General features: G+C 37.3%; 3 protein-coding genes and 1 long non-coding RNA gene across 7 annotated transcripts; 2 read left to right on the forward strand and 2 right to left on the reverse strand.

Moving 5' to 3' along the window:
* The first annotated feature begins 587 nt into the window (after positions 1-587).
* Positions 588-7,967, forward strand: tinf2 (TERF1 (TRF1)-interacting nuclear factor 2). Of its 3 annotated transcripts, XM_051899012.1 has the most exons (11): positions 593-929; positions 1,648-1,850; positions 2,138-2,236; positions 2,402-2,497; positions 4,292-4,402; positions 4,980-5,100; positions 5,251-6,070; positions 6,176-6,231; positions 6,340-6,422; positions 6,767-6,796; positions 7,602-7,708. In XM_051899012.1, exons 1-10 carry the CDS (start codon positions 899-901, stop codon positions 6,776-6,778), a joined length of 1,632 nt encoding a protein of 543 aa, XP_051754972.1. In that variant the 5' UTR covers positions 593-898; the 3' UTR covers positions 6,779-6,796; positions 7,602-7,708. The 3 variants fall into 3 exon arrangements, with proteins under 3 accessions (XP_051754973.1, XP_051754972.1, XP_051754971.1); XM_051899011.1 differs by lacking the exon at positions 6,767-6,796 and having other exon boundaries at positions 594-929; positions 7,602-7,967; XM_051899013.1 differs by lacking the exons at positions 6,176-6,231; positions 6,340-6,422; positions 6,767-6,796; positions 7,602-7,708 and having other exon boundaries at positions 588-929; positions 5,315-5,534.
* LOC127515420 (uncharacterized) lies at positions 1,609-2,271 on the reverse strand. The gene is made up of 2 exons (XR_007930819.1): positions 2,123-2,271; positions 1,609-1,869 (listed from the first exon to the last, which is right to left on the reverse strand). It is a non-coding gene; the product is annotated as an uncharacterized LOC127515420 (long non-coding RNA).
* A 253-nt stretch (positions 7,968-8,220) lies between the features above and the next one.
* Positions 8,221-11,941, reverse strand: dhrs4 (dehydrogenase/reductase (SDR family) member 4). Of its 2 annotated transcripts, XM_051899018.1 has the most exons (9): positions 11,732-11,940; positions 11,231-11,355; positions 10,834-11,011; positions 10,574-10,675; positions 9,540-9,610; positions 9,373-9,424; positions 9,081-9,215; positions 8,873-8,928; positions 8,221-8,486 (listed from the first exon to the last, which is right to left on the reverse strand). In XM_051899018.1, the coding sequence occupies exons 2-9, from the start codon at positions 11,350-11,352 to the stop codon at positions 8,372-8,374; spliced, it is 831 nt and encodes a 276-aa protein (XP_051754978.1). In that variant the 5' UTR covers positions 11,353-11,355; positions 11,732-11,940; the 3' UTR covers positions 8,221-8,371. The 2 variants fall into 2 exon arrangements, with proteins under 2 accessions (XP_051754978.1, XP_051754979.1); XM_051899019.1 differs by lacking the exon at positions 8,873-8,928 and having other exon boundaries at positions 11,732-11,941.
* A 1,778-nt stretch (positions 11,942-13,719) lies between these two features.
* Positions 13,720-25,834, forward strand: efs (embryonal Fyn-associated substrate). Its single transcript, XM_051901424.1, has 8 exons — positions 13,720-13,968; positions 14,847-15,115; positions 16,930-18,336; positions 18,443-18,565; positions 20,735-21,664; positions 21,960-22,034; positions 22,903-23,154; positions 23,426-25,834. The coding sequence occupies exons 2-8, from the start codon at positions 15,104-15,106 to the stop codon at positions 23,606-23,608; spliced, it is 2,982 nt and encodes a 993-aa protein (XP_051757384.1). The 5' UTR covers positions 13,720-13,968; positions 14,847-15,103; the 3' UTR covers positions 23,609-25,834.
* The last annotated feature ends 30 nt before the right edge of the window (positions 25,835-25,864 follow it).

The following is a 25,864-nucleotide window of genomic DNA, read 5'->3' on the forward strand; positions in this document are numbered from 1 at the left end:
AAATAATTTCCCCACATTTATCCGTTACAAATTTAATAAAGTTATTTTGAAACGAACAACTCCCTATACTGTATAAACGAATGCTGTTGTTACAGTCTACCTCACAACTCTAATAGAAAACATAAACATTTTGCATATGATTTTTCTTTGTTAATAAACTTTTTAGGTATTTTATTTATCTCCTTATTAGGATTTATTTCAGAGTTTTAAACTCTGCTCTTTTGAAACCTGAGGTTTTTACATGACCAGAATGGTTTAGCAAATATCTATTTGTAGTTATTCTGTGAATTTAATTAATTTAATTAAAGTCAATGAACAAACATAGTGCTCCTAACATTGTAGTGGCAGCATCTATTTTAATATCCACAGTACTTGAACTGGCAAGACCTTTATTTTGAAAGACGAAGCAACAGACGCAACTACACGTAATAATAATAATTAAAATAAAATAAAAAAAGCAAAGAAACATGGACATAACTTTTATTTAAAATAAAATAGTATTGCATATTGTCAAGAATTCTAATATCATTCAATTAAACACGGCTGCCTACAAAATATTTGGGGCACGTGTTTTTTTTTTTTTAAACTCTCTTCTTGGCATACTTCACACCGGAAACAGTATTTCGTCATTTTGGCGCGTGAAGTGTATTTTTTTTGCTGCGACCAACATTATTTCCATATGAATCATCAGTTGTTTTATTAAACGTAGACAGTGTAAATGTAGATCATACGACTGAAAGCCTTATCGTTATCACAGTGTTGTCCAATTGTCCTTTACTCTTTGAATGTCGTAGATGACTGTTTGAGCTATTTTTTTTTTCTTTGTTTTGTAATTTTAGAAATCAAGTTAGCGATTTGTAAAACATCAGAGTTGTTTGTTTTCAGGACGGATAAGACAATGAAAACAACAGTTAACTCCGTGGATAAAGGTGGGTCTATGCAATGTAGCACGTAATAATCTAATTACTAATAAAAGAAGAGTAATCGGATTTATTATTAAATTTTGGTGCATTTGCTGTCATTAAATGCAAGACATTTCCTATTCACATTGAGTTCCAGCTGATGTCAACTGCGAATTACATCCAGTTATATACAGATGTGCGTGTCAGAGCTGTAAATATCTAGAACTAATCATCAAATCTCTGTATGGGTAGTTGACATTTTAAGCATCGACATACTGTACTGTACTGCACTGTACTACACACACACATTTTATATATGTATATATATGTATATGTGTATATATATATATATGTATGTATATATGTGTATATGTATATATATGTATGTATATATGTGTATATGTATATATATATGTGTATATATGTATATATATGTATATATGTGTATATGTATATATATGTATGTGTATATATATGTATATGTGTGTGTGTGTGTGTGTGTGTGTATATATATTTTGTGTATATATGTATATGTATATATATATATATGTATATGTATATGTATATATATATATATGTGTGTGTGTGTATATATATTTATATATATAGTATATATATATATATGTGTATGTGTATATATATATATGTATATGTATGTATGTATATATATGTGTATAAAATTGTAATTAATAATACTGAGATTCAGTACAGTTTGCTTGTTTTAATTGAGATCTTTTTTCAACAGATACACCTCTACCCCTGTCAGCTCTGCAGCTTATAGCTCCACCACTGCGGCTAATGTCTGCAGCCATGTGGAAGGTGATGGTGAAGAGGGAGGTGGTGTATTATGGGAAACTGGAGGAGATCGTAACATCACTCTGTGAGACTGTACCTGGGTTGCTCCATTACAGACATCAGGCCAGGCTGACAATGGGTTTGCGGGCACTGGTAAGATTACTGAAAAGTACTGTGTCACAAAAACAAAAAAATAAGTATTTTGAAATTCCTAAGAACCAAATTGAAACCAACAGCTCATCCTTTTTTTTTTTACACTTTCATCGTTTATGTCATTCTTAGTAATGTACACATGCATTGTACATTGTCCATTACAGTTTAAGCTAAATGTGATTCAGTGAAGTAGCCTTTGGTCCTATATTTAAAGCTTGTTTTCTAAGATTTTTTTAGTTTGCAAATAGTAAAGACAATTCTTTGCTTCTTACCTTGTTAATCTGCAGATGATCTTAGAGGAGCTTCGTCAGTCTGATCCTCCTGATGCTCAGCATGTTCTCGAGGAGCTGCGCAAGCTGCAAGTTTCCTCCATTCTCAACGGAAGGGTTAGTTTGGCCTAGACATTGGTGCAGTCCTTGACTGTTTGTCTCATCTTATTTTTCTAGTTTCATTCTGTCTCATCTAGCTTATTTAGAAGTTGAAATGATTGTTCTTGCATGTTGATTCACAAGAGTTGCATCAGCAAGTGCTGTACATTCTTTTATCCTCAGAGAAAGGATCAAAAGGTGGAGGAAGCTAAAGACAACTTCCAAACCCTGGTGCACTCTCTCCTGAAGAACACAGCAGCCCGAAAACAATTCTTCAAGGTAAAACAAAAAAACTTAGACAACTTTGAAAACTGCTCCACAAATCCTCAGTCACCAGATATTTTTTGATGAGGATGCTTTAAAGTGCCCCTATTATGCTATTTTAAAGGATCCTAATTTTGTTTTGGAGGTCTCCTACAACAGGTTTACATGCATCCAAGGTCACTTTCATTTTCTCATAATATACATTGCAGCATCACCTCTTTTCTCACAATATCTGAAACGGTTTCGTTGAAGGATCTGGTCTGTCTTAACCCCTCGTTTCCGAGAGCCTACTCGGCTCTGATTGTTCATATGGCCCAGTCTGCTGTGATTGGTCGACCACTTACAGTGCGTGTTGGAAACTAACGGCCATTACCGTATCTGAATTTCAGCTCCGGAGGCTTCCTTAGCCTTAAAGGGTTAGTTCCCCCAAAAATTAAATTTCTGTCATTAATTACTCACCCTCATGTCGTTCCAAACCCGCAAGACCTTTGTTCATCTTTGAAACACAAATTAAGATATTTTTGATGAAATTCAAAAGGTTTTTTATTTCCCATAGAAAGCAATGAAATTACCACATTCATGGTGCAGAGAAGTAGTAAAGACATCGTTAAAATAGTCAACGTGACTACAGTGGTTCAACCTTAATGTTATGAACTGACGAGAATACTTCTTGTGCGCAAAAACAAAACAAAAATAACCACTTTATTCAACAATTTTTCCTTTTCCCTGTCAGTCTCCTAAGCAGGTGACGCAGTGAATGCAGTGCAGAGCTTCTGTGTCCAAACGCTGACTCTGTTTCGGCCGGCTCCTGCGCCAGCATCACACGCGTGCGTCGTGGTGCTCATGTGAACAGCGTCGGCCAATACTGAGCCGGCACTCTGACATAAACATGGAAGCTCTGCACTGTGTCAACTGTGTAGGAGACTGACAGGGAAGTGAAAAAATTGTTGAATAAAGTCGTTATTTTTGTTTTGTTTTTGCTCATAACATTAAGGTTGAACCACTGTAGTCACGTTGACTATTTTAACAATGTCTTTACTACTCTGGACCTTGAATGTGGTAATTTCGTTGCTTTCTATGGGAGATAAAAAACCTCTCGGATTTCATCAAAAATATCTTAATTTGTTTTCCGAAAATGAACGAAGGTCTTGCGGGTTTGGAACGACATGAGGGTGAGTAATTAATGACAGAAATTTCATTTTGGGTGAACTAACCCTTGTGATAAAACCGATGCCATTGTTACTTTCCTTATCAATTCGAGCCTAAGTTCTCATTCTTTGGAAGTGCATGCAAAGTGGATTTGCTTTCGCAGGGCAGAAAACAGCTTCTTCTCGACATATCGACAACACGAACCAAACCCTTCCAGGCCTCAGCTACAACTACAGTGTTTGAGGACGGGTCAAAGTAGACGTCGTTCACGGGCAGCCAGTGACAACCATAGGCTGTCATTATGCAAATTTGTTACAAACCTATGTAACTTTATGCAGAAAGCGAGACTACAATTAAGAACTAGTTTCAGGCAATAAATCCATTTATGACCTTTTACATTCACAAACAACTATCTTACACACTACGTAAAAGGTAGCATCCAAAAAAGCATAAGAGGGGCACTTCAAAACTTTATTTTAATTTATAGTTTTTGTGTCCTTTTAATTTCTATTAGCATCCCAAATACCTATTTTTTTTGTTCTGTCAGTGACAGAAGGTAGTTTTAAATAATCCATCAATGTTTTTAAAATTTGGTAAATGCCTGAAAATCTTAATGCAACCTCTGATTTATGTATGCTGGCATTTTGTCTTTGACTCCAGGAGGAATTCCATCTTCACTATGGAGGAAACTATGTGGCCAGTTTAGAGAAGCTAATGTGGGAGTTTATAATCCGAGTGGATAAGCTATTACCTGTTCCAGATCTTGCTCAGGTATAATTCATAATATAGTTCAGGACAATAACCTTATATTTCATTTTGAGAAAATCAGTTTTTTTTCTTACAGTGCTGTAAGAGTTTATTGTTTGTTATTGTAGTTTAAACTACTCTGTTCATGCCATGAAAACATATAATAAAGAAAAAAAATTAGATGTGAGTTTTGATTGAATTTTTTTTTTCTTGAAAATTGTACATTCTAAGCCTTTGTTGTTTCAGAGAGGAATTGTACAATAAAATTGTGTCTAAAATATTTGGAAAGGAAGAAATACTTTATTGCACACGCTGTCTAAATATTAATATGTGAACTTTTTGTTAAAATTTGTAATGTTTTAATTAATGTTTAATAAAGATATTCAAGTGTAAGTTGTAAGAATGGTCCTTTACACAGTATTTGCTTATAATAATTTGCCAAAGTAAAGAAGTTAATTGGCTGATTGAAGTATTCAAGTTTGCACTTTACTAACTAGGTCCCTTCAGCTTGGTCAAACGCTACAGCAAGTGATGGTGCCATTTGAGTCAGCGCCAATATTTTGTTTCTGCTCACTGTTCTGTATTGTGCTGTCTGTTTCAGACAGTCTCATGGCTCAGTGGTGCCCCTGCTGTTCTGGAGGAGTGTGCGCGCTCTGCCTCGCAGCCCCAACTCCTCAGGACTCTGCTGCAGCACGAAAAATGCCTCGGACACCTCGGCTCAGGTATGTCTGGGAGCTGAAATGATCAAGTAATTGCATATCAAGAAGTATAAGATTGAATTTAGATGTACTCTGTCTTCCCTTTTTTTGCCCCCCAATATCTATATTGTCATCCCTTTTTTTTTTTTTTTTTTTGTTCTTTCTTTGTTTCAGCATCTCTTCCGTCATCCACTGGTGACGTGATCCTGACTTCTCTTTCCCTCCCTCTTTCGGGTAGAGTGCTGCAGACTATTCAATCAGAACCCACTTCCACATCCAACAGAGTCACAACTCCGGCCAGAGCCACCCGCAGAACAGCAAAAGAAGCCCAGTCACAGGTCACACCTGTGATTGGGTCCATTTCCAATGGCGATCTCCAAAAAAACAATGAGAAAGTAGCATCCAGTTTAGGACAAGAAGTCAAATTATCTTCGGATGTATCCATAAATACCAGGAGCAAACTAAGCTTATGTTCTAAAAAACAGATTTTAGAGAAGGATCCAGAACAGGACTGTTTTGTCGGGAATATGTTGGTCACAGTGATCAGTCAGTCATCTGGCAGTGAAGTAGAAGAAGAGGAGGAGGAAGAGGGCAGCAAAGAAGAAATAAACAATATGGAGGCGAGTAATGAGAGGGCAAACAAACGACCCAAAAAGACTGAAGTTAAGAACATAAATGAAGAAAGAGGTGGTAATGTTACCAGGAAATGTTCCACCAAGAGAAACTCTGAGGCCATCGAGTCACAGAAAGAAGCACTCCGCATTTCCTGTGTGAAGCGTCAACTGAGAGTCGTCCTTCCCAGATTAAACATCAGCAATGCCGATCTTCCTGTCCACCTGAATCATCCATCTGCTGAGAAGCAAAATACAGGGTCTCCAGGCCAGCCTACTTCAAAAGAAAGAGTGGGAAACTGTGTCTCTATGCTGCGGAAAAGGAAACATATTGATTCAAGTTCAACGCCTGAAAAACACCTGACTTTATCAGTCAATAAGTTGTAAGAACATTAATTTATTTAATAATAAAAAGGTATTTATTGTAGTTAATTATTTAATGTTATGTTGTCTAATTCATTCTTGTCTAAATTGCTTGTTCTTTTAAGAACTTCTTCATGCTCTCCGTGTATTCCACTTGTGCGTCTTCCAGTCGGTATTCCAGGTAACTAAATTTTGTTAATTTTTCATACATGGTTAATTTAGTTTTTTTTTTTTTTTTTTTTTTCTAAAAACTTTTTAGGTCTAACTTCTAATTTTTCGTCTATTGTAGAAACACCATCTCCCTCAGTTAAGTCATCAGATGACATCATAGGTGATTCTGATGATGACACAATAGACAATGTGAAGAGAAAGGTTTGTAACTCCACCTACATGACTCAAACAACCAATTATGTTTTATGCTATGTAGAACCAGCAATTAGAGTGAAGGTTCAGTCATTTAATTCAATGTCCAGAGCTTCTCAAGAGTGTTGTACAGTACTTACGGCAGGATCCTGTGGCCACATACACACTGCAGCTAAATACAGTTGTTACACTTCTGAGTGCTTTGTGTTCTGTACACACAAGAGTTTGGTTATCACAATTAAAGCCTTGTAGTGTTGTACAAAACCAAACTGAGCAAGTAGTTGTTAATGCTGTGACGTCACTCTCTTTTGGACTCTGAAAGCGAGTCTGCAATGTGTGTCTCTCTTCTCCAGGAGTGGTGTTAGCAAATCACAGAGAAGGAGGTATGTGTCTCTTTTAAATCTGTCTCTACACCTTAGTTTCTCCCACCAGCCCTATGATGCAATACAGACAGATGTTTATAAGTTGCAATTTTACGTGCTTAAACACGACAATGGTTTTTGAACGATTGCCAGACAATTTTGTCTTCAGTTACTAATATAACATTGGCAACTATGGCAAGTTCACAGACATTTTGTTCACAGACACCACAAAATTTAGGGGATTCACTCATGCTTATTAAAGCGGTTTTCATCCTCAAAACTTTGCAGTGTGTATGTGGCCCTATGTAGTGTTAAAAATAAAGTTTGTTCTGTTTGAATGTCATAGTCCATATTGAAGAAAAATTAAAATTTGCAGTTTACATGCGCTAGGATATTGCATTTAATTCATTCCTGAACGATATGTGAAATATCTTAACAAAAGGGCCCTTTAAAGGGATAGTTCACACAAAAAATGAAATTTCTGTCATCATTTACTCAAACCTCAAGTTGTTCCAAACCTGTATGAATTTCTTTCTTCTGCTGAACACACAAGAAGATATTTTGAAAAATGTCAGTAACCAAACAGTTGATGGGTCCCATTGACTTCCATGGTATTTTTTTTCCATACTATGGAAGTTCAAAATATCTTTTGTGTTCAGCAGGTTTAGAACAACTTGAGGGTGAGTAAATGACGACAGAATTTATTTTTGGGTGATCTATCCCTTTAAGAATACTTATTTTAAGACTTTAAGACTAGGTTTAATTTCTGCCTGAACTTTGGTTATTTTGATCTGATCTTGCCTTTTTTCTGTAAATTTCTTTTTAGGTATTCAATCAGCAGTATTGCAAAACAAAGAATGGTACATATGTGCCGACTCTCCGGGAGTTCTGGAATCCTGTGTTTTGTCCCTCATTGTCTCCTGGAAGCAGACATTGATGCAGTTATTCTTGCTTAAATACTTTGATGCTGTAGTTTTTGCTGTTATAGATATAAGTCTTATATTTTATCAAGAAACATAAGGTCCTTACTTTGTTTTATGTTTGTAACCACAGAAACCTACCTGCTTTTTTAGGAAGTGTGCACATTTATTATTAAAATAATCTAATTTTATTTTTAATGTATGTATCTGTATCATGAAGGATTATGTTATGTAATGAAATATATTACAATAAAGAATTTTGTCTAGTGCTAGATCTGTTTTGTACTCTTTGAAGGAAATAATAGAAAACTTGGAAATATTAGAAACATTCCTAAAATCCTAAGTCATTAATGTTTTTATTTCTAGTTTCTTTCTATGCCAAGCTAAAATTGGTTATTAGTCTAATTTTTAGTGTAATCTTTTTTAACTTTAAAATCTAAAAATTTTAATACCAGTGATCCCAAATGACTGGAAAAGTCTGGTTGAAAGATGTGGGAATCCCAAGTTATACATCAAAAGACTAAATGAATGCAAAAATCATTTTATTACAATTAAACATTTTTAAATGTATAATGCATTTCTATATCAACTGTTACATATGTATCATTGAATTAGAAGGTTTCCCTCTGATGTGCAAGTTCATGAGAAGTGTTTTACTGCCTGTATGCCAGTCCTTTTACAGTCTGGAGTTCATGCCTCCGGTTACAGTGATGGTCTCTCCGGTGATGTACGAGGCTTCGTCTGAGCACAGGAACGCAATCACGCCACCTATATCCTCTGGCTGCCCGAGTCTAAGAGATCAAGACATAACGTAAGAATCAGGTTACCTGAGATGTACAAAAGCTCAGGAAAAGGAAGGGGATTTTTTTTGGACAATTGCTGCAAGTATACAAGTCTTACAGGAAATGGGAATTTTTTTAAAAAAACATTTATGCAATCGTAGGCTTTAGCTATTAAAGAAACAACAGTGGTGCAGAATGTATTTGATGTGTAATATTTTCGTGAAGCAAAATTCTAGTGTCACAATTCATTTAATTTCCTACTCATGTGGTAATGCAAATTCAGTTAATTTCCTACTCATGTGGTAATGTAGTCTCAGTAAACTATTCAGTAAATTATTCAAGCTCCACTTCCACTGTTTCATTTCATTCTTTGTCTTGACAGCAAATGTATGGACCTTTTTATGCTCGTCTGTTTCAAGAACTCTTCCAGCACACCCTCATTTTCCCACAGCTACAGAAGAACAGAAGCAAAGAGTTATACAGCTGAATGCTGAAAAGACTATAACCGACGCCTCCTTTGTCAAATTATAATTAGATGAACAGATGGCTCTCCCAGAAACTGAAAGTGAAAGCGGTCAAAAAAGGAGTGTTGGAAATACTTACGGCAGCACTGAAACGTGTCTTGATGATGCCAGGAGCAACACAGTTGACCCGGATGTTACTCTGGGCAAGATCAGGAGCAAGAGCTCGAGTTAAACCAAGCAGGGCGGTCTTACTCACACTATAGGGGCCCAGACTCTAAGAGTGACATAAAGGTAAACTCTCAACTAGTGCTAAACAAGTAACACGATAAAGTCTATAAACCACTTAAGTTCTATCAGTGAATTGACAAGACTGAAGTCTGTTGCATGATTAAACTTTACATTAAAGCAAGTAAACCTATAGGTCTTCATACTGGCATTGGCTGGTATCCTGCGACTGAAGACACGATCACAACTGACCCACCTCTGAAAATGAAAGGGTATTCTCAGATATAATGTTTATTTTTAAATACTTTTAAATACCCCCCCCCCCCCCCCCCCCCCCCCCCCAAAAACCCCATTTTTTTAACTTTTGTCTCACCCTCTTTTCTCCATGTGAGGCACGACAAGTTTGGTAAGAAGGAAAGAAGCCTTCACATTAACTCCAAGTATCTGCAAACATAAAGTACATGTCAATAAAATGTCAGTAAAATTTTGATATTATAATTAGTGCTGTCAAATCGATTAATCATGATCTCATGAATCATGAAAAAGTTTATATATTATATATAAATGTCTGCGTGTACACATTTATACATATGTGTGTAAGAAATTCATACACGTGTGTATATATGTATTTATATATATATATATATATATATATATATATATATATATATATATATAATCATATATACACATTATGTAAACAAACTTTTATGTTAGATTCGATTAATCAATTTGACAGGACATTATAATACAATGTTATATATTATTTTAATATAATATGGATACTACTGACAGTTTTTTTTTTATTTGTGCACAATTTCTTTTTTTAAAGGGTTCACCCAAAAACAAAATTTCTGTCATTAAGTACTCACCCTCATGTCGTTTCAAACCCGTAAGACCTTTATTCATCTTCAGAACACAAATTAAGATATTGGCCGACGCTGGTTATTTGAGCACCACGACGCATGCGTGTGATGCTGATGCAGGAGCCGGCCAATACTGAGCCCGTGTTCGGACGTAAATACGGAAGCACTGCACTGCGTCAACTGCGTAGGAGACTGACAGGGTAGAGAAGAAATTGTTGAATAAAGTAGTTTTTTTTTTTTTTGTCTTTGCGCACTAAAAGTATTCTCGTCGCTTCATATCATTAAGGTTAAACCACTGTAGTCACATGGACTATATTAGCAATGTCTTTAATACCTTTCTGGACCTTGAATGATGGTGATCATGTTGCTTTCTATGGGGGATAAAAAAAACCTCTTGGATTTCATCAAAAATTTCTTAATTTGTGTTCCGAAGATGAAAGAAGGTCTTATGGGTTTGGGATGACATGAGGGTGAGTACTTAATGACAGAAATGTCATTTTTGGGTTAACTATCCCTTTAAGGCTTAATAACTTTGTCATACTTTGTCCCAGACTTCTTCTGTGGATTCTAATATGTTCCCAAAAAATGGGTTCACTGCTGCATTAGACACCAGTATGTCCACGCCACCACACTGCTCGATTGTCTGCAATAAAATAAACAGCAACATATAAAGTCAGCATGAAATGGAATTTGCGATAGTGTTTTCTTCTCTATTGTGACTTCTATGCAAGTAAAACTGCTTCTTGAACAAGAAAAGTCAATTCAATTACCAAAAAAAAAGCAACAAAAAACCTTCCTCACCATGTTAATGAGCTTCTCTCTGTCTTCTGCTTTGCCCACATTGCATGTGGTACCTATTACTTGTATATTTTTGCTGCGCAGGAGTGAAACCGCCTTGTCAACATTGGTTTGACGTCGACTGCTCACTACCACATGCGCTCCTCTCTGACCCAAAGCCTCTGCGGCTGCGAGCCCAATCCTGAGAAGATCGGTAAGTACAAGAGACTATCAGTATGTTATGTAAGTATTGAGAATACATTTTTACATTTATATTTACATATGTTTTAGTAGTTTTATCAGTTATTACCAGAGGGCCATTGTTTTATTTGAATTTATTTATTTATTTTTGGCGTGTCAGCTCTCTTGTTTTAAGGTTCTGAAACTAAAGAACTCAAACTAAGGAAATTAAACGTCATACCCATCTGTGGATGCAGTGACTATAGCAACTTTTCCTGACAAATTCGGTGATATGTGATGGGACAGCATTCTTCTGCCAGCAACAGGATTTGACCAAAGGCACCTGGTTACAGCCTTTAACATTGCCTTGAGACAGACAGACAGACAGACAGAAAGAGAGTCTGCATAATAATTGGTAACTATTTGCTACAGCACTAAGTAGGACAGTGGGTTAAAGGTCATCTAAGGTAAAAGTCAGAGGTACACAAAATAGATTTTTGTTAACATTAATAAAATGATTACGTTTCCTGTCAGGTGAGGTGAGAAGGAGTTTCTGTTACTTATTTCAGAAACCAGCAAGTTATCCTGCTTAAAGTTAACGTTACTTAAACGGAGGTAACTGCACGACATCGCATGGTTGAGTTAAGCCAAGAGCGAATCAAAGGAAGTTGCTTTAAATATTTAGAACTTGATAAATTGTGATTAATGAAAGTATAGCTTAATAACAAGAAATAAAGCTTACCTACGCGCTGAGAAGGTCTGTGCTGTTAGCACTTTGCAAGTAATAATGATCAACGCCTCACTCTACGTCGTTGCCGTAAAAAATATTATAAAATGGTAGATTGTGTATTTGTATCCGACAAAAGGCGGTGCTAAACGGTCCGGAAGTTGTCTCTAATTGGTCTGGAAAGATGCTTCTGAATAATAATTATCCAATTTCTTTTTCCTAATTATGTGCATTTCGATTCGATGGCTATACTAACGTTTCTCTGGTGTCATTAATTAGGTGTAAACTATTGCACAGACCGCTAACGTTAGCTTGTTGATTCGATTGTTATATGGTATCTGTAACTTTTTACAGCGCTGGTCAAGACGGACCAATCACAGATCATTGTGATTACTGTACAATTTACTCGAAAAAATTCTTACATATAATTTTATAAAGATTGATTGGCCAGGTTTTCATTTGTATGTCAGGTATTAGTAGTTGAAATTAACTGATTAAATTATTATATATTTTAGTACAAATGTAACAAAAAAAGTCTAGACTATTAAATAAGATTCAAGGATTCAACTTTCTGAGCCCACAAGCGCCCTCTGGAGGAAGATACGATTTAGTTTCAAGGAATATTAGCCTAATTAAAAATTCTGTCACCATTTACTCATCCTCAAGTTGTTCCAAACCTGTATAAATTTCTTTCTTCGGCTGAACACAAAAGATATTTTGAAGAATGTTGGAAAACCTAACAGTTGATGGACCCCTTTGACTTCCATATTATTTTTTTTCCATACTATGGAAGATGGGGCCCATCAACTGGTTGCCTATATTCAAAATATCTTCTTTTGTGTTCAGACGAAGAAAGAAATTCATACAAGGTTAGGAACAACTCGAAGGTGAGTAAATGATGACAGAATTTTCAATTTTGGGTGAACTATATATACTATATAATGGCTGTGAGCCAGCTTGTGGATAAACAGTAGTCCCTTGTATTATTCAAAGTTATGATTACCCATTCTCTTATAGGTAATAAATGAGTAAAACATTTTATTTAAATTAAGGTAAACTTAATCAAAATGTCTTTCTAAATTTAAATTAGATTGCATTAGATTTATACAGTCAAACCAAAATGTATTCAGACACCTTGAACATTTCATTAATTAATACAGTTTATTCACTATAGTTTAAAAAAAATGGTAATAAAATATGACAAGATATCAGAGTTAAACTGTGTCAGAAAAAAATAAATCTTAATTATGTCAGATAACACTTAAGCAAAACACGGTCAGATCAAAGTGTCTGAATAATTTTTGGTTCCAAATTTTTATCAGTTTTACTGGTAGTCCACTGTATGAAATAATTTTTGGGTATAATATGTCACAGTTTACTTTATTTTGCTATCCACACTTACATAAATGAACTATAGTGTCCTGCACCCACTAGTAAAATATATATCAAAAATGTCAAAAATGAATAATTTTTGGTTTGACTGTACAAGCAGAGCTTTTACAGTTAAAAATGTGTGTCAATAGACTGCTTTTGGTAAAAATATGAGTGTAGGGTTGGAGTTGAACAGAAAAGTTCAGTCATTCTTAACCAGTTGCACCTTGTGAGGACAGCACTATCAAATACCTTGGTAGCGACCCTATCTTTTGTTCTATAACAAAGCTTTGTGTTTGTTTGTTCCTGTTAATAATTAACAATTCCTCATGTTTGTATGTTACATATGTTTTCAGTATGACGTTTAAATTTAACTAAGCTGCATGAGGATCTTGGTTATGGGATACCGTGTGGAACCTATAACTCAGTTAATATCTATGCTGAACATGTTCAGTCAAGATAATCTAATTGCCACTACCACTCTTTTAATACATTTTTCTATAAACACAAAAACTAAAAGTACATTCATAAACTTTAATTTCCTCTTATGTCCTATAAGCTTACATTAGAGGCGCAGCTGCAACCTTCAGACATTTTAAAAATTCCATAAGTAGACAAAAATAAGATCCACTAGATGGCGTGATGCACTGTATCAATCGTGCGCTGTCGGGCACAATGAGGGGGGAGCGACCATATGCGCTCAACTGTAATTCAAAACCAAGAAGGCCAGGGTAGGGCGAAGCCTGGCGGAGCGAGACGTGTATCCCCAAAGAAAGAAAAGAAAAACAACAGCCGTGCACTGCAGTCTTTTGAGAAGATATGATTTGCGAGATTTGACTCTACTTGTGTATTCCCAGATGCTATTTCCAGACATGTGAACGGTAAGACGAGAATTGCTTGTTTAGTTAACATTTACATTGGCTGCTCGCCGCTTGTTTGCGTCTTTGTGACTGAAATTAAATGCATCCCGTATTTTGAAAGAACGCTATTCATATGTCTAATGCCTTTGGCACTGGTTTATCCGGGGAGTGGGAGCTTTTGCTTCTTTTCTTTATTTTATTTCTCCGTTTTTTAGTCCTCTGTTTGTCTCATTGGGGTTCTCCTGCATAAAAGAAACCTTGAGATGTCTTGATGGAAAACGAAACGTGGCTTAGTACTGTGATTTTTTTTTTTTTTCTGATGCAGCCTAGTGCAGTTTAACCTATCAAAAAGACTTGAAAGGCTTGGAAAGCATGATTATAATTCGTCTTTTTATTATTAAAAAAAAAAATAATAATATATACATTTTATCCTATGTACTCCTGTCTCAAAAGGCCAGTGTCCTTGCCTTTCGTAGGGTGTTGTGCCACATCTGCTGAAGTGATTTTATTTATTAATTTCATTCCTTTAAATTGAGAAATAAAAGTATGGTAATTTTAATAAACATATATATATATATATATATATATAAAATAAACTTTAATGAACAAATAGAGAACGACTCTCATCCTATATTAACCCATAATTACTAAGTTATGACGTCATATAGCCAAATTAAATACCAAATTACAGCTGTACTTAATGTTAACAGCCAAATTCCCATGAAATAAGATATTTTTCTGTCTGAACTGCACTAGTGGAGCCCCATGACTGGTCTGACTAGTTTAACCGTTACAGCTGAAAGGTTTCTTAAGGGTTAAACAAAGTAAATTCTGTATTACTGACACACTACTATCTTATTAAGATTTAACAATAAAATGTGTTTATCTTGATCCTCCAGGTTCAATATGTGCAGCAACTGTCAGATGTGATGAAAGTCACAGACTGCAAAGCACAACGATCATGGTTTTGAGAAATTGATCTTTCTGGATATAAAGGCCATCGTATTTACCACCACTGCACAGTCCGAGTTAATGGAAAACCAGATCTGCAAAACATGCAGATGAGTCACACTGTGCACATGTGAATGGGATACAGCTTCTGTGGAGAGCCCATGTGGAATTAACATCCAAAAACTGTGGAGAACCAGCTTCAATCATGTCCCTTTCGGTAAGTGTGTAAGTCACCACTGTAAAACTCTCTGCTGTCCCATCTGTAATATTCATATCCATTGCTAGTATGGAGGAGGGGGAACTGGAGCTCAGCTTGCCTCAGAGCACCACATCCCCTGGGGGGAAAGAGAGAATGAGAGGGAAATTTAGAGGTATAGAAGGGGGTGACAAAAGGACCTAAAACTGGGGGACAGATGTTGAGCCCCTCCCCCACGAGTCTTCCTCATTATCATCAACTCAGCGCCTCTTTCTCTTAATCACTAATTTTCTCTCTCCCATAATCACAGACCTCTGCCCTTACTTATGCATTCTCTCTATCAATATTGATTTACCCATGAAGGCAGTAGCGTGGTGTTCTGAATACAAAAGACCTTAAGGCCAACCCATTACATTCATAACGTCACTCGAACTGTACAGCTCGTGTGCCCTTATTCAGAGGCATTTAAAAGAGCAGTTTTTCTGTAGGCATTATGTATGCAAAGAATTTAGGTCAGCAATTTCATTGCTATGTACTACTTAATCTAAGCTATATTTGTGTATTTGTGTCTTCTTTAAATGTTTGAGTCAACTATGAGACTCATTAGGGATTTTTAGTGTTCACACATGGCCTTCATCACCCTTTTGTTGTCATAGTGATATGCTAGTTCTGTTCAAGTAAACGGGAAAACCAATTGATTTATGCCCACTGGATTCCTGGTTACACAGGTTGATGAACCTGGTTGAAGTGGCCAGGTTACATCCTCTGTTGTTTCCTCTTTTCTTTTTTTTCTTTTTTTGACTTCCCTTACTAACACAATGGGGCTCAAATGCTACCAAAGTAGAGTCAGCTGAAAGCTAAAAAAAAATTCATTTTAGCTGAGTACAATTGAATTACATTGTTGCTTGCAGTCTTGTTGAAATCTAGCATTTCTACTGCACTATTGCTGTCCTTCCCCATTCCCATCAAAGGACCAAGGGTTAAAGGGTTAGTTCAGCCAAAAATGAAAATTCTGTCATTAAATACTCATCCTCATGTCGTTCCAAACTCGTAAAACTTTCTTTCATCTTCAGAATGCAAATGAAGATCTTTCTGGTGAAATCTGAGAGCTTTCTGTCTCTCCATTGACAGCCTATGCAATTGAAACTTTGACCCTTCAAAAAGTTCATAAAGAGATCAGAAAACTAATCCATATGAATTGAGTGGTTTAGTTCCCTAGTCATTCCGGTTTGGTTGAGCTTCTGCTTATGTTCGCTGGTCAATGTTTATATGTGAGTAAAAGCCTAAATTAAATCTGTTCATCATAAAAAGCAATCGAGTCTCTTCAGAAAATTTAGACTACCACTCAATTCATATGAATTAGTTTTCCAATCTCTTTATGAACTTTTTGAAGCGTCAAAGTTCCAATTGCATAGCTGTCTATGGAGGGACAGAAACCTCTCAGATTTCATCAAAAAGATCTTCATTTGCATTCCGAAGATGAACGAAAGTCATACAGGTTTGGAATGACGTGAGGGTGAATAATTAATGACAGAGTTACCATTTTTGGGTGAACTAACCCTTTCTCTCTTTTTTTATTTATGCAGAATGGTATTTTGTTTTGCTGATTTTGCTTTATTTGCATTTACGTATTTAGCAGACACTTTTATCCAAAGTGACTTATAATAGAGGAGCATAAGCAATTTGTTCATAGAGTACAATGCCAGGTTTATTAGAAAGCCAGGCTAGGAAACAAGCCAGTGCAGAGATAATTTATGTCTTGATATGTTTTATTTAAAGCCTTTTCTTTGGTTCCTTCTCCTGCTAATATTGTCATGTTTTTTATTGTCTTGTAGACGGTGCTTGCAAAGGCACTTTTTGACAATGCTGCTGAAAGTCCAGAGGAGTTGGCGTTCCGCAAAGGTGATATCTTGATGGTTCTGGACCAGGAGCAGGACGGTGGACCAGGGTGGTGGCTTTGCTCTCTACATGGCCGCCAAGGCATTGCCCCCGCCAACCGATTACGCCTCCTCCAAACTGCTCCTGCTCCTGCTTCAAGCACAGGACGGGCTACTAGTGTGGACTCTGTCCATTTATCGTCTAACCAGCAGACCAGGGTAAATGGATTGAGCTCTGAAGATTCAGATGGGGTGTATCTCTCACCACCCAGCTTAGCAGAAGGGGTGTACCAGAGCCCTGGGGCTTCTCCTGCCCCAGTCAGGTCTGGAGAGCTACATCACCCTGATGCAGGAAGACCACGATCACATTCTAGTTCTGGAACCAGGCCTCGTCCGGACTGGGGGGATGTGGGTGTGGCGGGACGACCCCGCTCGCCCTCACTTAGAGGAAGGGGTGGTGAGTCAGGGACCCTCTACCAGACACCCACCTTGCCTGCACCACTGGCGGCACAACACAGATCACAGGGTGCACTGGCATCAGACTCAGTGTACCTGACTCCAACTGCTGTTCCCAGGTCTGCAGTAGAGACAGCAGGGGAGGCAAGATATTTAAGTCCACGAGATGGAGGGGCCGGGCATTCTGATGGATGCTACTTGGTGCCTAGACCAGCTGTCACTGCGTTGACAAGTGAGAATTTATATCAGACTCCTACAAGTGGTGCCCCAGTGGCAGGGCAGTGTGTACCGGGAATGACTTCAAGACTTACGGATGGGATTGCACCCAAAAGCAGCTCGTCTTCTTCCATTAGTCCTTCTCAGAGTAAGACTGACCAGGATGCTCCAGGGATGTACCAAACCCCAACCCCACCTGGGGGAGCCATATCAAGGACCCCTCAATCTGAGCGCAAACACCCCGCTGGAACTGTAGGAGTGTCCAGTGCCTCAACACCAGGCCAGAATCTTAAGCAGACACCTCCTACTGCCCGAGGATCGCAGAAGAGTACTACTTCAACTCCTCCTGCTGGTCGAGGAAAACTGGCCCAGGGTGTCCTCAGAGAATCCCCTCTACTCGCAAGGATGGGAAAGTCTGGAGTACCAGGGTCCCCAAGCCTTGGCCGCAAACCCCCTCCGCCAGCACCTCCTGTTAGAAGTGTAACCAGGAAGGATTTACTACAGTCTAACTCAGTTCCACCCAGTAAACCTGTTCTTCAGGCAAACCCTGCACCCCCACAGACAAACATGTTGGAGGAAGAGCGACAGGGAAGTAAAAATGGATACACTCAAGCAGAAGAGATGAAGAAGAACAGTGAAATGGTGACCAAGAGGGAGAGTGCAAGTTCTCAGGATGAGAAACTTCATGAGGAGGTGAGATAAATGAGAACTTGTTTGGAAATAGGAAAGCGATTGTAGTTCTGCAGAAATGGTAGAGGTCACCAATGAGATTTTTAATACTTATCCTTGTGTTCTTCAGGTATATGATACACCACCTACTAATAGGTGGCAACATCCAGTTTCTGCTGTGCCTTCTGAGGAGGATGATGGGATCTATAACACCCCTCGTGCTCTACCCCTACACACTGACCAGGCCTCTGAGGTAAGAAATCAAACACAAAAGGAAATGCTAGGGAGTTGATTCTGCTTTTGTCCATACAGTGAAAATTAATGGTTCCAAAAAGAGTCAAAAAGCAACATAAAAGTAATCCATACAATGTCTTTTGAAGCCATATGATAGCTTTGTGTGAGGAACAGACTGGAATTTAAACATTTATTCACTGAAAATCTTGCCTTCTTCCATAGCTCTCATTTCTCTTTTAAACTGTGGCATATTCAGATTAGTACATTGCAATCAGTCTTTAGCCAAACAACTTCCAATGGTCATTAGTGTGATTTGCATCAAAAGCTAATGCAACATGTCTTCACATAGCAAATTTTAATATGCACTGCTGTTTGCCGTTGGTAAAATGTTTTAAATGTTTTTGAAATATGTCTATTATGTTCACCAAGGCTGCATTTATTTGATCAAAACAAAATTCAGTCAAAACAGTAATATTGTAAAATATTATTACATTTTAAAATAACTGTTTTCGATTTTAATATATTTTAAAATGTAATTTATTCCTGTGATGGCAAGGCTGAATTTTCACTTTTCAGTAGCCATTTCTGTCACATGATCCTTCAGAAATATGCTGATTTGATACTCAAAAAACATTTCTTATCATCATCACAGTTGAAATCGGTTGTGCAGCTTAATAATTTTGAAAAATCCATCATACAATTTTTTTTTTCAGAATTCTTTGATGAGTAGAAAGTTCAGAAGAACAGCATTTATTTGAAATAGAAATCTTCTATTATGAAATAGTAACATTATAAATGTATTTACTGTCATTTTCAATCAATTTAATTTAATTAAAGTGATTCATTTTTTTTTTTTTTTTTTTTAAATCTTGCTGACCCCAAAATTTTGAACGGTACTGTACATGAATGCAAATAAGATTTGAGCTTCAGTAAAGGGTACTATTTTTAGTGAAAGGGTGAGTAAATGATGATAGATTGGTTTATATTTTGATGTGTGTGGATCTTCATTTTTCATTACATTTACACACAATTCCTCCTCTTGTTTTTCTCTCTCACTATTTTTTTCTTGTTTCTCATTTCTCACTCCTCTCCTATTTCTTTGTTTTTAAACCACACCTTTTTTCTGCTATGAGCTAATCCCATCTAACACTTTTCTCTTGTTCACACAAGTCACAGCCGCCTGTTGGCCTGGGTAGATCAGCCAGACCCATGTGGCTCTCTTCAGCCCTCCACCCACAATCTTTCTCTCCTCTTTCCTCTCTTATTTTTCCTATTAATCCCTACTGAATGCTTAGCTGTGTATTTTTGTGCTTTACACAGAGATCAACTGTAAATAAACATAGCAACCATATAATTATGCCTTTTGTTAAGGGATTTTTGTTCTTAATCCATAGATGTTATTGTTATTCAGTGTCAAAGTGGAACATGTCACATGGCAAATTAATCTTACCAATGCTCTAGTTACATATTGATGGTTGAGACACACAAGAAACATTCTAAAGTCATTAAACTGTGTACTATAAGGGAACATTACTAAAGGCTAGAATACACTACACAAATTTTGCCCAGTTTTTGGTGCTAATTGCAGTCTGGAGGAGTTGACATTAGCTGCTGAAAGTCAGAGCCAGTCTACAGATTTTGGGCAGTCAGTTTACAGATTTCACAGAAAATCATAAAGGACACAGACTGATTTTTTTTAAACTTCAGATTATAATTCCTTCCAGTTGGAGGATATTGGACATGTTTGATATTTTAAGCTGATTTTGGAACACATATTGTTTTTATTTGTCATGCATCTCCTAGCAATGAGGCACATGCTTCTGTGAGAGTATGTTGAGTTTGGAATGATTTGGAATGAATCTGTTAGTGGGTGATCCTCAGTCGTTTAGTGTATGATGCCCAGTTATTCTCTGTAATCATTTACAAAGTCGGCAAGTGTATAATGCCTAGTGTTTTAAAATTCAAAAATCTGTGTAGTGTATTCCAGCCTTAAGTTGAACAGTAGCCAAGACTTTGTTTCCACAACAGTTAAATAAACAGCATGTTTCCTGCATAATGGCACAATTTGCACAATGACATTTATAATTACTATAGTGTGTAAGTGAATAGAGTTTGGTTTTAACTTTAAAAAAAAAAAAAAAAAAAAAAAACACTGAGTAACTATGTTTTTGTCTCTCATATCTTTCAGATTTATGATGTTCCCACTCTGGCCCTGAATTCATCTTCTGACCATCAGCAGCAAACCTACAATATTCCGGGATCAGCTGCTGTGGCTGGAGATGCAGAGGATGAAGATGTGTACAGTGTTCCCAGTCTTCCTGGTTTACCCATGGAGGCAAGCGAGATGTCTGGATTAACTGCAGAAACCACTGGAAATGGACATGGCTATTCAAATTCCAGTCCAAGAAAGCAAGACTTAATCTCTGAGGATGTGTCAGAACCTGACGGAGGCATCTATGACATGCCTGCCCTCACTCTGGAAATCCCAACACGCCGTTTGTCTGTATCAAGCACCGGCTCTGGGGACATCCAGTGGAAGGCGTCTCTCTCTGCTCTTGTTCAATCTGCTCTGACCTCCACCTCTCTCACCACCACCCCCTCCCGAGACCTCGCCGCGGCATTGGCTGAGATCCTTTCCATCTGGAAGGCTGGCCATGTTGGTGATGTTCCACCAGTTCTCCAGCAGGCTTGGTCCCGTCTCTCCGACCTGCTTCCTGCCCTCTCTGTATGCGGTACTGCCCCTCCAGCTGATGGTCTGCTCACGATGGTCCGCTGCGCTCTTGAAGACTCCGCTTCCCTTTTACAGAGTCAAGCACGACCACGTCTACCTTCCCAGGAGTCTCTGTCCCGGAGACCTCTACCTGCTTTGCCGGTGGCAGAGGTCAAACCGATTACAGGGGACATGGGGTCACGGAAGGGCAGCTGGATTCAGGAACGACCACTGCCGCCCCCACCACCCACAGCTTTCCCATTGCCCCCAGCACCAGTTTCTTTAGCCCCTACTGTGAGAAGGATGGAGGATGAGGAACAAGGGAATGAGTATGCAGGAATCGGCCTAACTCCTGCTCCACTGCCTTCATATCCTGTAGGTGAAAGTGTGGGATACGTCAAACTGCAGGTTAGACACCTGTTTTATAGAGAAATTGTGGAGTATGTATGGATATAATGCCGGAAACAAACAAAAAGGATTAAATGTCCAAACACTGATGTTATTACAAGTGTTCATCAGGCTTAATATTTAGATTTTTTCACAGTTTTTCTTTCTGTCTTGTTCATTTAGACAGTCAGACACTTACTTCTCTTTTCACTCTCTGTTCATGTTTTGATGGCTATTGTCGCCTCTGTTGAAACATTTCTGTGGTCTGTAGTTCTCTTTTCATGGACATTTACATTTTTTTGTTGTTCTGAATTAGGGGAAGCTAGAGCCTCCACCAGACACCCATACAGAGCACAATTCTTCACAGCTTATCACCACAACTGGTAATAAAGTAAGTCCTGAAAGTGACTTTCTGATATGCCCCCAAAACACACAAACACACACTAAAGGGTCAATCATACAGAAGGTATTTTTTGCATTACGATTATTATTTAATTGTTGGTGGATGTATACGTTTCAGAGTGACATCTTTGTCTGTTGCATTGCATTTAGCTAGTGTTTAGCTGTAGCAAAATTGCAACACTATAATAATACCCAAATTTATACCTAGAAACAGAATATGGGTTTAAACTGCAAATAACGGCCCACTCAAACTCTGAAATGCAACATGGCAACAATTATGGGAAGAAAATATGCATGTTGAATGCCAAAGTCACAAAACATGGTCACTGCCTACTGACGCCATTGCTGACTGATTTGGAGTAAACCAAATCTCTAATAAATATCTCATACATGCAATATCGTTCAGATGCTGAAGGATCATGTCATGTGACACTGAAGACTGGAGTAATGACTGTTGAAAATTCAGCTTTGCCAACATAGGAATAAATTAGATTTTAAAATATATTCTAATAGAAAACGGTTATTTTAAATTGTATTAATGTTGCACAAAAGTACTGTTTTTAGTGTTTTTTTTGTATCAAATAAGTGCTGCCTTGGTGAGCATATGAAAGTTCTTTCAAAAACTTCTAAAAAAAAATCTTAAACCCCAAATTTCAAACAGAACCCTTTCATTAAGTCAAAGATAAGCTACTCTGAATGATTTTCAACTTAGCCTAATGAAACTTTATAGAGTCTAAGAGGACTGCTCTAAATATGCATTTTTATATATTTTATAGGGTGCTAGTGTCTGTTCTTTATCTTTATATACAGTATATTGTGCGTTTATATGAATAATCTTATTCTCTGTTCCTCACCAGTTGACTCCTTCACCCCCAGTCTCTCTCTCTCTGGAGGATTCAGAGCTGCTCTCCTTCTATTCCTCCCAAAGTCTCTCTCATCTTTCTTGCTTGGCCGATGCCATAGACTCCCTGTTCACAAGCGTCCAAGGGAACCAACCACCCCGAGTCTTCGTTTCCAGGGGGAAAAGTCTCATTGTGACTGCACACAAACTTGTCTTTATTGGAGATACACTTGCACGGCTTCTCAGCTCTTCAGACCTCAGAGCAAAGGTTAGGACATGGATACTCTGGTTAGAAGTGTTATGAGAGGTTTTGTTTATGTATTATTGTACAAATTCTTGATTACAAGGGAATGTACTTTATAATTCATGCCCCAGCAAAGCAAATTGTGAGTCATGTTTGATAACTCAACGAGAACAGTCCGGGAAATGAACAAGCTGTGGGTAAACATGTTGACGGGTCAGTTTCCAGCAATGCGCTTATTATAAACAGGTGACATTATTTAAACACATTTACACACAACCGCTGTTTGTCTCCTCAGGTCACCACCTCCAGTGGACGCCTCTGCCAAGCTCTAAAGGCTGTTGTCGTGGCAACCAAGGGTGCAGCCCAGAATTATCCTTCAGTCCCTGCTACGCAAGAAATGGTGGACAGAGTAGCTGATCTATCCCAGCATGCAGCAGGGTTCTCTGGGCTTTTGCAGCGATTAGCTGAGATATCTTGATGTTATTTGTGTGGGATTTGTGTTACTTTTCACAGTGGAATGCCTTATTATTTTTGTTATTTTTTTAATATATATATTTCATAATCACTTGCGTTTGAGGAGGTATCAAAAGCGTGTCACTGCTTGAATCGGCTCAACTGTGATAAATGGTGATCAGACAGATAGACAGTATGTGTTGGAGTGTATCTGCTTGCCTGTGTAGGTTTTGACACTTTAGACGGGTGTTTCTCCATTTCATTTTTTTTTTTTTTTTTTTTTTTTGTGCCAAGCACACTTAAAACGTTTTAATAACTTATTGATGGATGTTTGAAGATGTTTGCAACCTCAGGCACATTTTAATAGCTTTATGTTGTCCCCTTAACCATATTGATATCAATGAGGTAAAAGTGATTTTCTCTATTTAAGGGTGCTCTTGTAAACTGGTCTAATTATTCAGTTTGTTTGTAAATGTGAAGTGGCCTTGGTGTTATAGAGATCGAAGTGACTAATTTGACAGCCCAGGAGGTTTCAGTTGTGCTGCAAATGTAACCAAAACAGATAAAGCTAACCTAGTTTCAGAAGTTGAACAAGGAATGCTTGATTATTTAAACAGACTTGAAGCACAGTACATTTTGAATGAGAGATTCAATATTTAATTGAATTTTTTGGAGAGATATAAAGTATTTTCCCACAATGCTGATTCAGAGATAAACCTGTCTGTCAGGTCCACTCAACCTTTTTTTCACACCCTTTTGTTTCCTTTTTTTTTTTCTTCCTGTAATTCTCACACTCCCACAGTCAGTTTCTGCACATGCTCACAAAGGCAGCTTAAGGGTGAAGCAGTTTAGGCAGCAACTCTTGCAAAACTAATATAATACAGGGTTTTTGTTTTTAAATATGCTATGCAGCATTTCTGAAAACAGCAATATATATGTTAGCTTCCAGAGTGGCAGTCAAAATGCTGGTGCTTACAATAATTCATATGTGAACAGGCTTAGTTCTAACGAAACTGAGCATGTGTATCTTACATGTTTAACAGTGCTTACACAGGTTGAAACATGCACCTGTTTCCCTCCTGTCTAGAAAAATCAAGTCATTGTCATAAATGTACACTCATGTTTACAAGACGCCCTCATAGTCTGTACCTCAAAGCCCATTCATCCATCTGCTCTCTCTCTTTCTGCCCCTTCTCCCATATCTGTCTGTAAATACCCACGTCTCTTCATTTTATATTCAGGGTTTACATGTTTGCCACCGGTACAATGCTATCAGTGTTATTCTTGCTGTTCAACTCTAGTTTGGTTTGACTGGTTCATTTGGTTCATTCTGACTTTACAGTGATCAATATGAAATAAAACTCTTGCAATTAAATGATTCAGCCATAAAAATGTCAGTTTAAATCTCAAGTAGCCTTCTCTATATTACTGCCTTTAAAAAAAAAAAAAAAAAGTGGCCTTTTTAGTTTTTACATATTTTGTCAGTCCTATCACAATGGATCCAGTGGACTTGGTGTTTAAAAGTGTTGAAAATTCCAATTGAGTGGATTAAGTTTTGAGGCGGTTTTAGATGGTTTACCCTGGTGTTGGTGTGTTAGTTGACTCAAAGTGCCATCTGGTGGGCTTTATCAGTATTACTACACAACCTACTTGGATAAGTAAAAAAAAAAGAGAGAAAAGAATACAACGAACCTCAACAGGTACTTTAAAATATAATTTTAAACATTTTCTGGTAGATGGGCTGAACTACAGAATTTTTGCTTTTGAAGGAGCTCTTCTGTCCTTCTGTACAAAATATGTATATAAGCACTGCAATTATCCAGTAGTCCTCAACAAGCAAACTTTCCTCTGAAAAGGCTCACTTATCTTGTTTGTCTTAAGTTCTTAAAATAAGTGCTTATAGTAATGCTTAGATTTGATGGCCCTATATAGTTATATTTATTTGATTTTGTTAATCAAATGTTTGCATGGCTTTAAGTTGCTTGTTAAAGAAATATATGCACATATAACCAGGGATGTTTCATGCAACTTTGCATTAATAATTCAAAGTTTGCTTTAAGAATGTGATTTTTCTTTTCATTTGGTACCAGAATGTATTTTTGACATGCATATTTTGTGCTTCTTTACACTGTTAATGTTAATTTTGGCATTTTGTTTGTAAAACACTCCACAGGTACTTATGCATATAGGGAGTCTTTGGTACTTGTCAAATGGTGAAATTCTTCAAAATACATTTTTGTTACTGAACACAGACAGTTGTGGTTATTTCAGTTGTTTTGTC

This window comes from Ctenopharyngodon idella, chromosome 7 (assembly GCF_019924925.1).
Source record: "Ctenopharyngodon idella isolate HZGC_01 chromosome 7, HZGC01, whole genome shotgun sequence".
In the NCBI taxonomy this organism is placed as follows: Eukaryota; Metazoa; Chordata; class Actinopteri; order Cypriniformes; family Xenocyprididae; genus Ctenopharyngodon; species Ctenopharyngodon idella.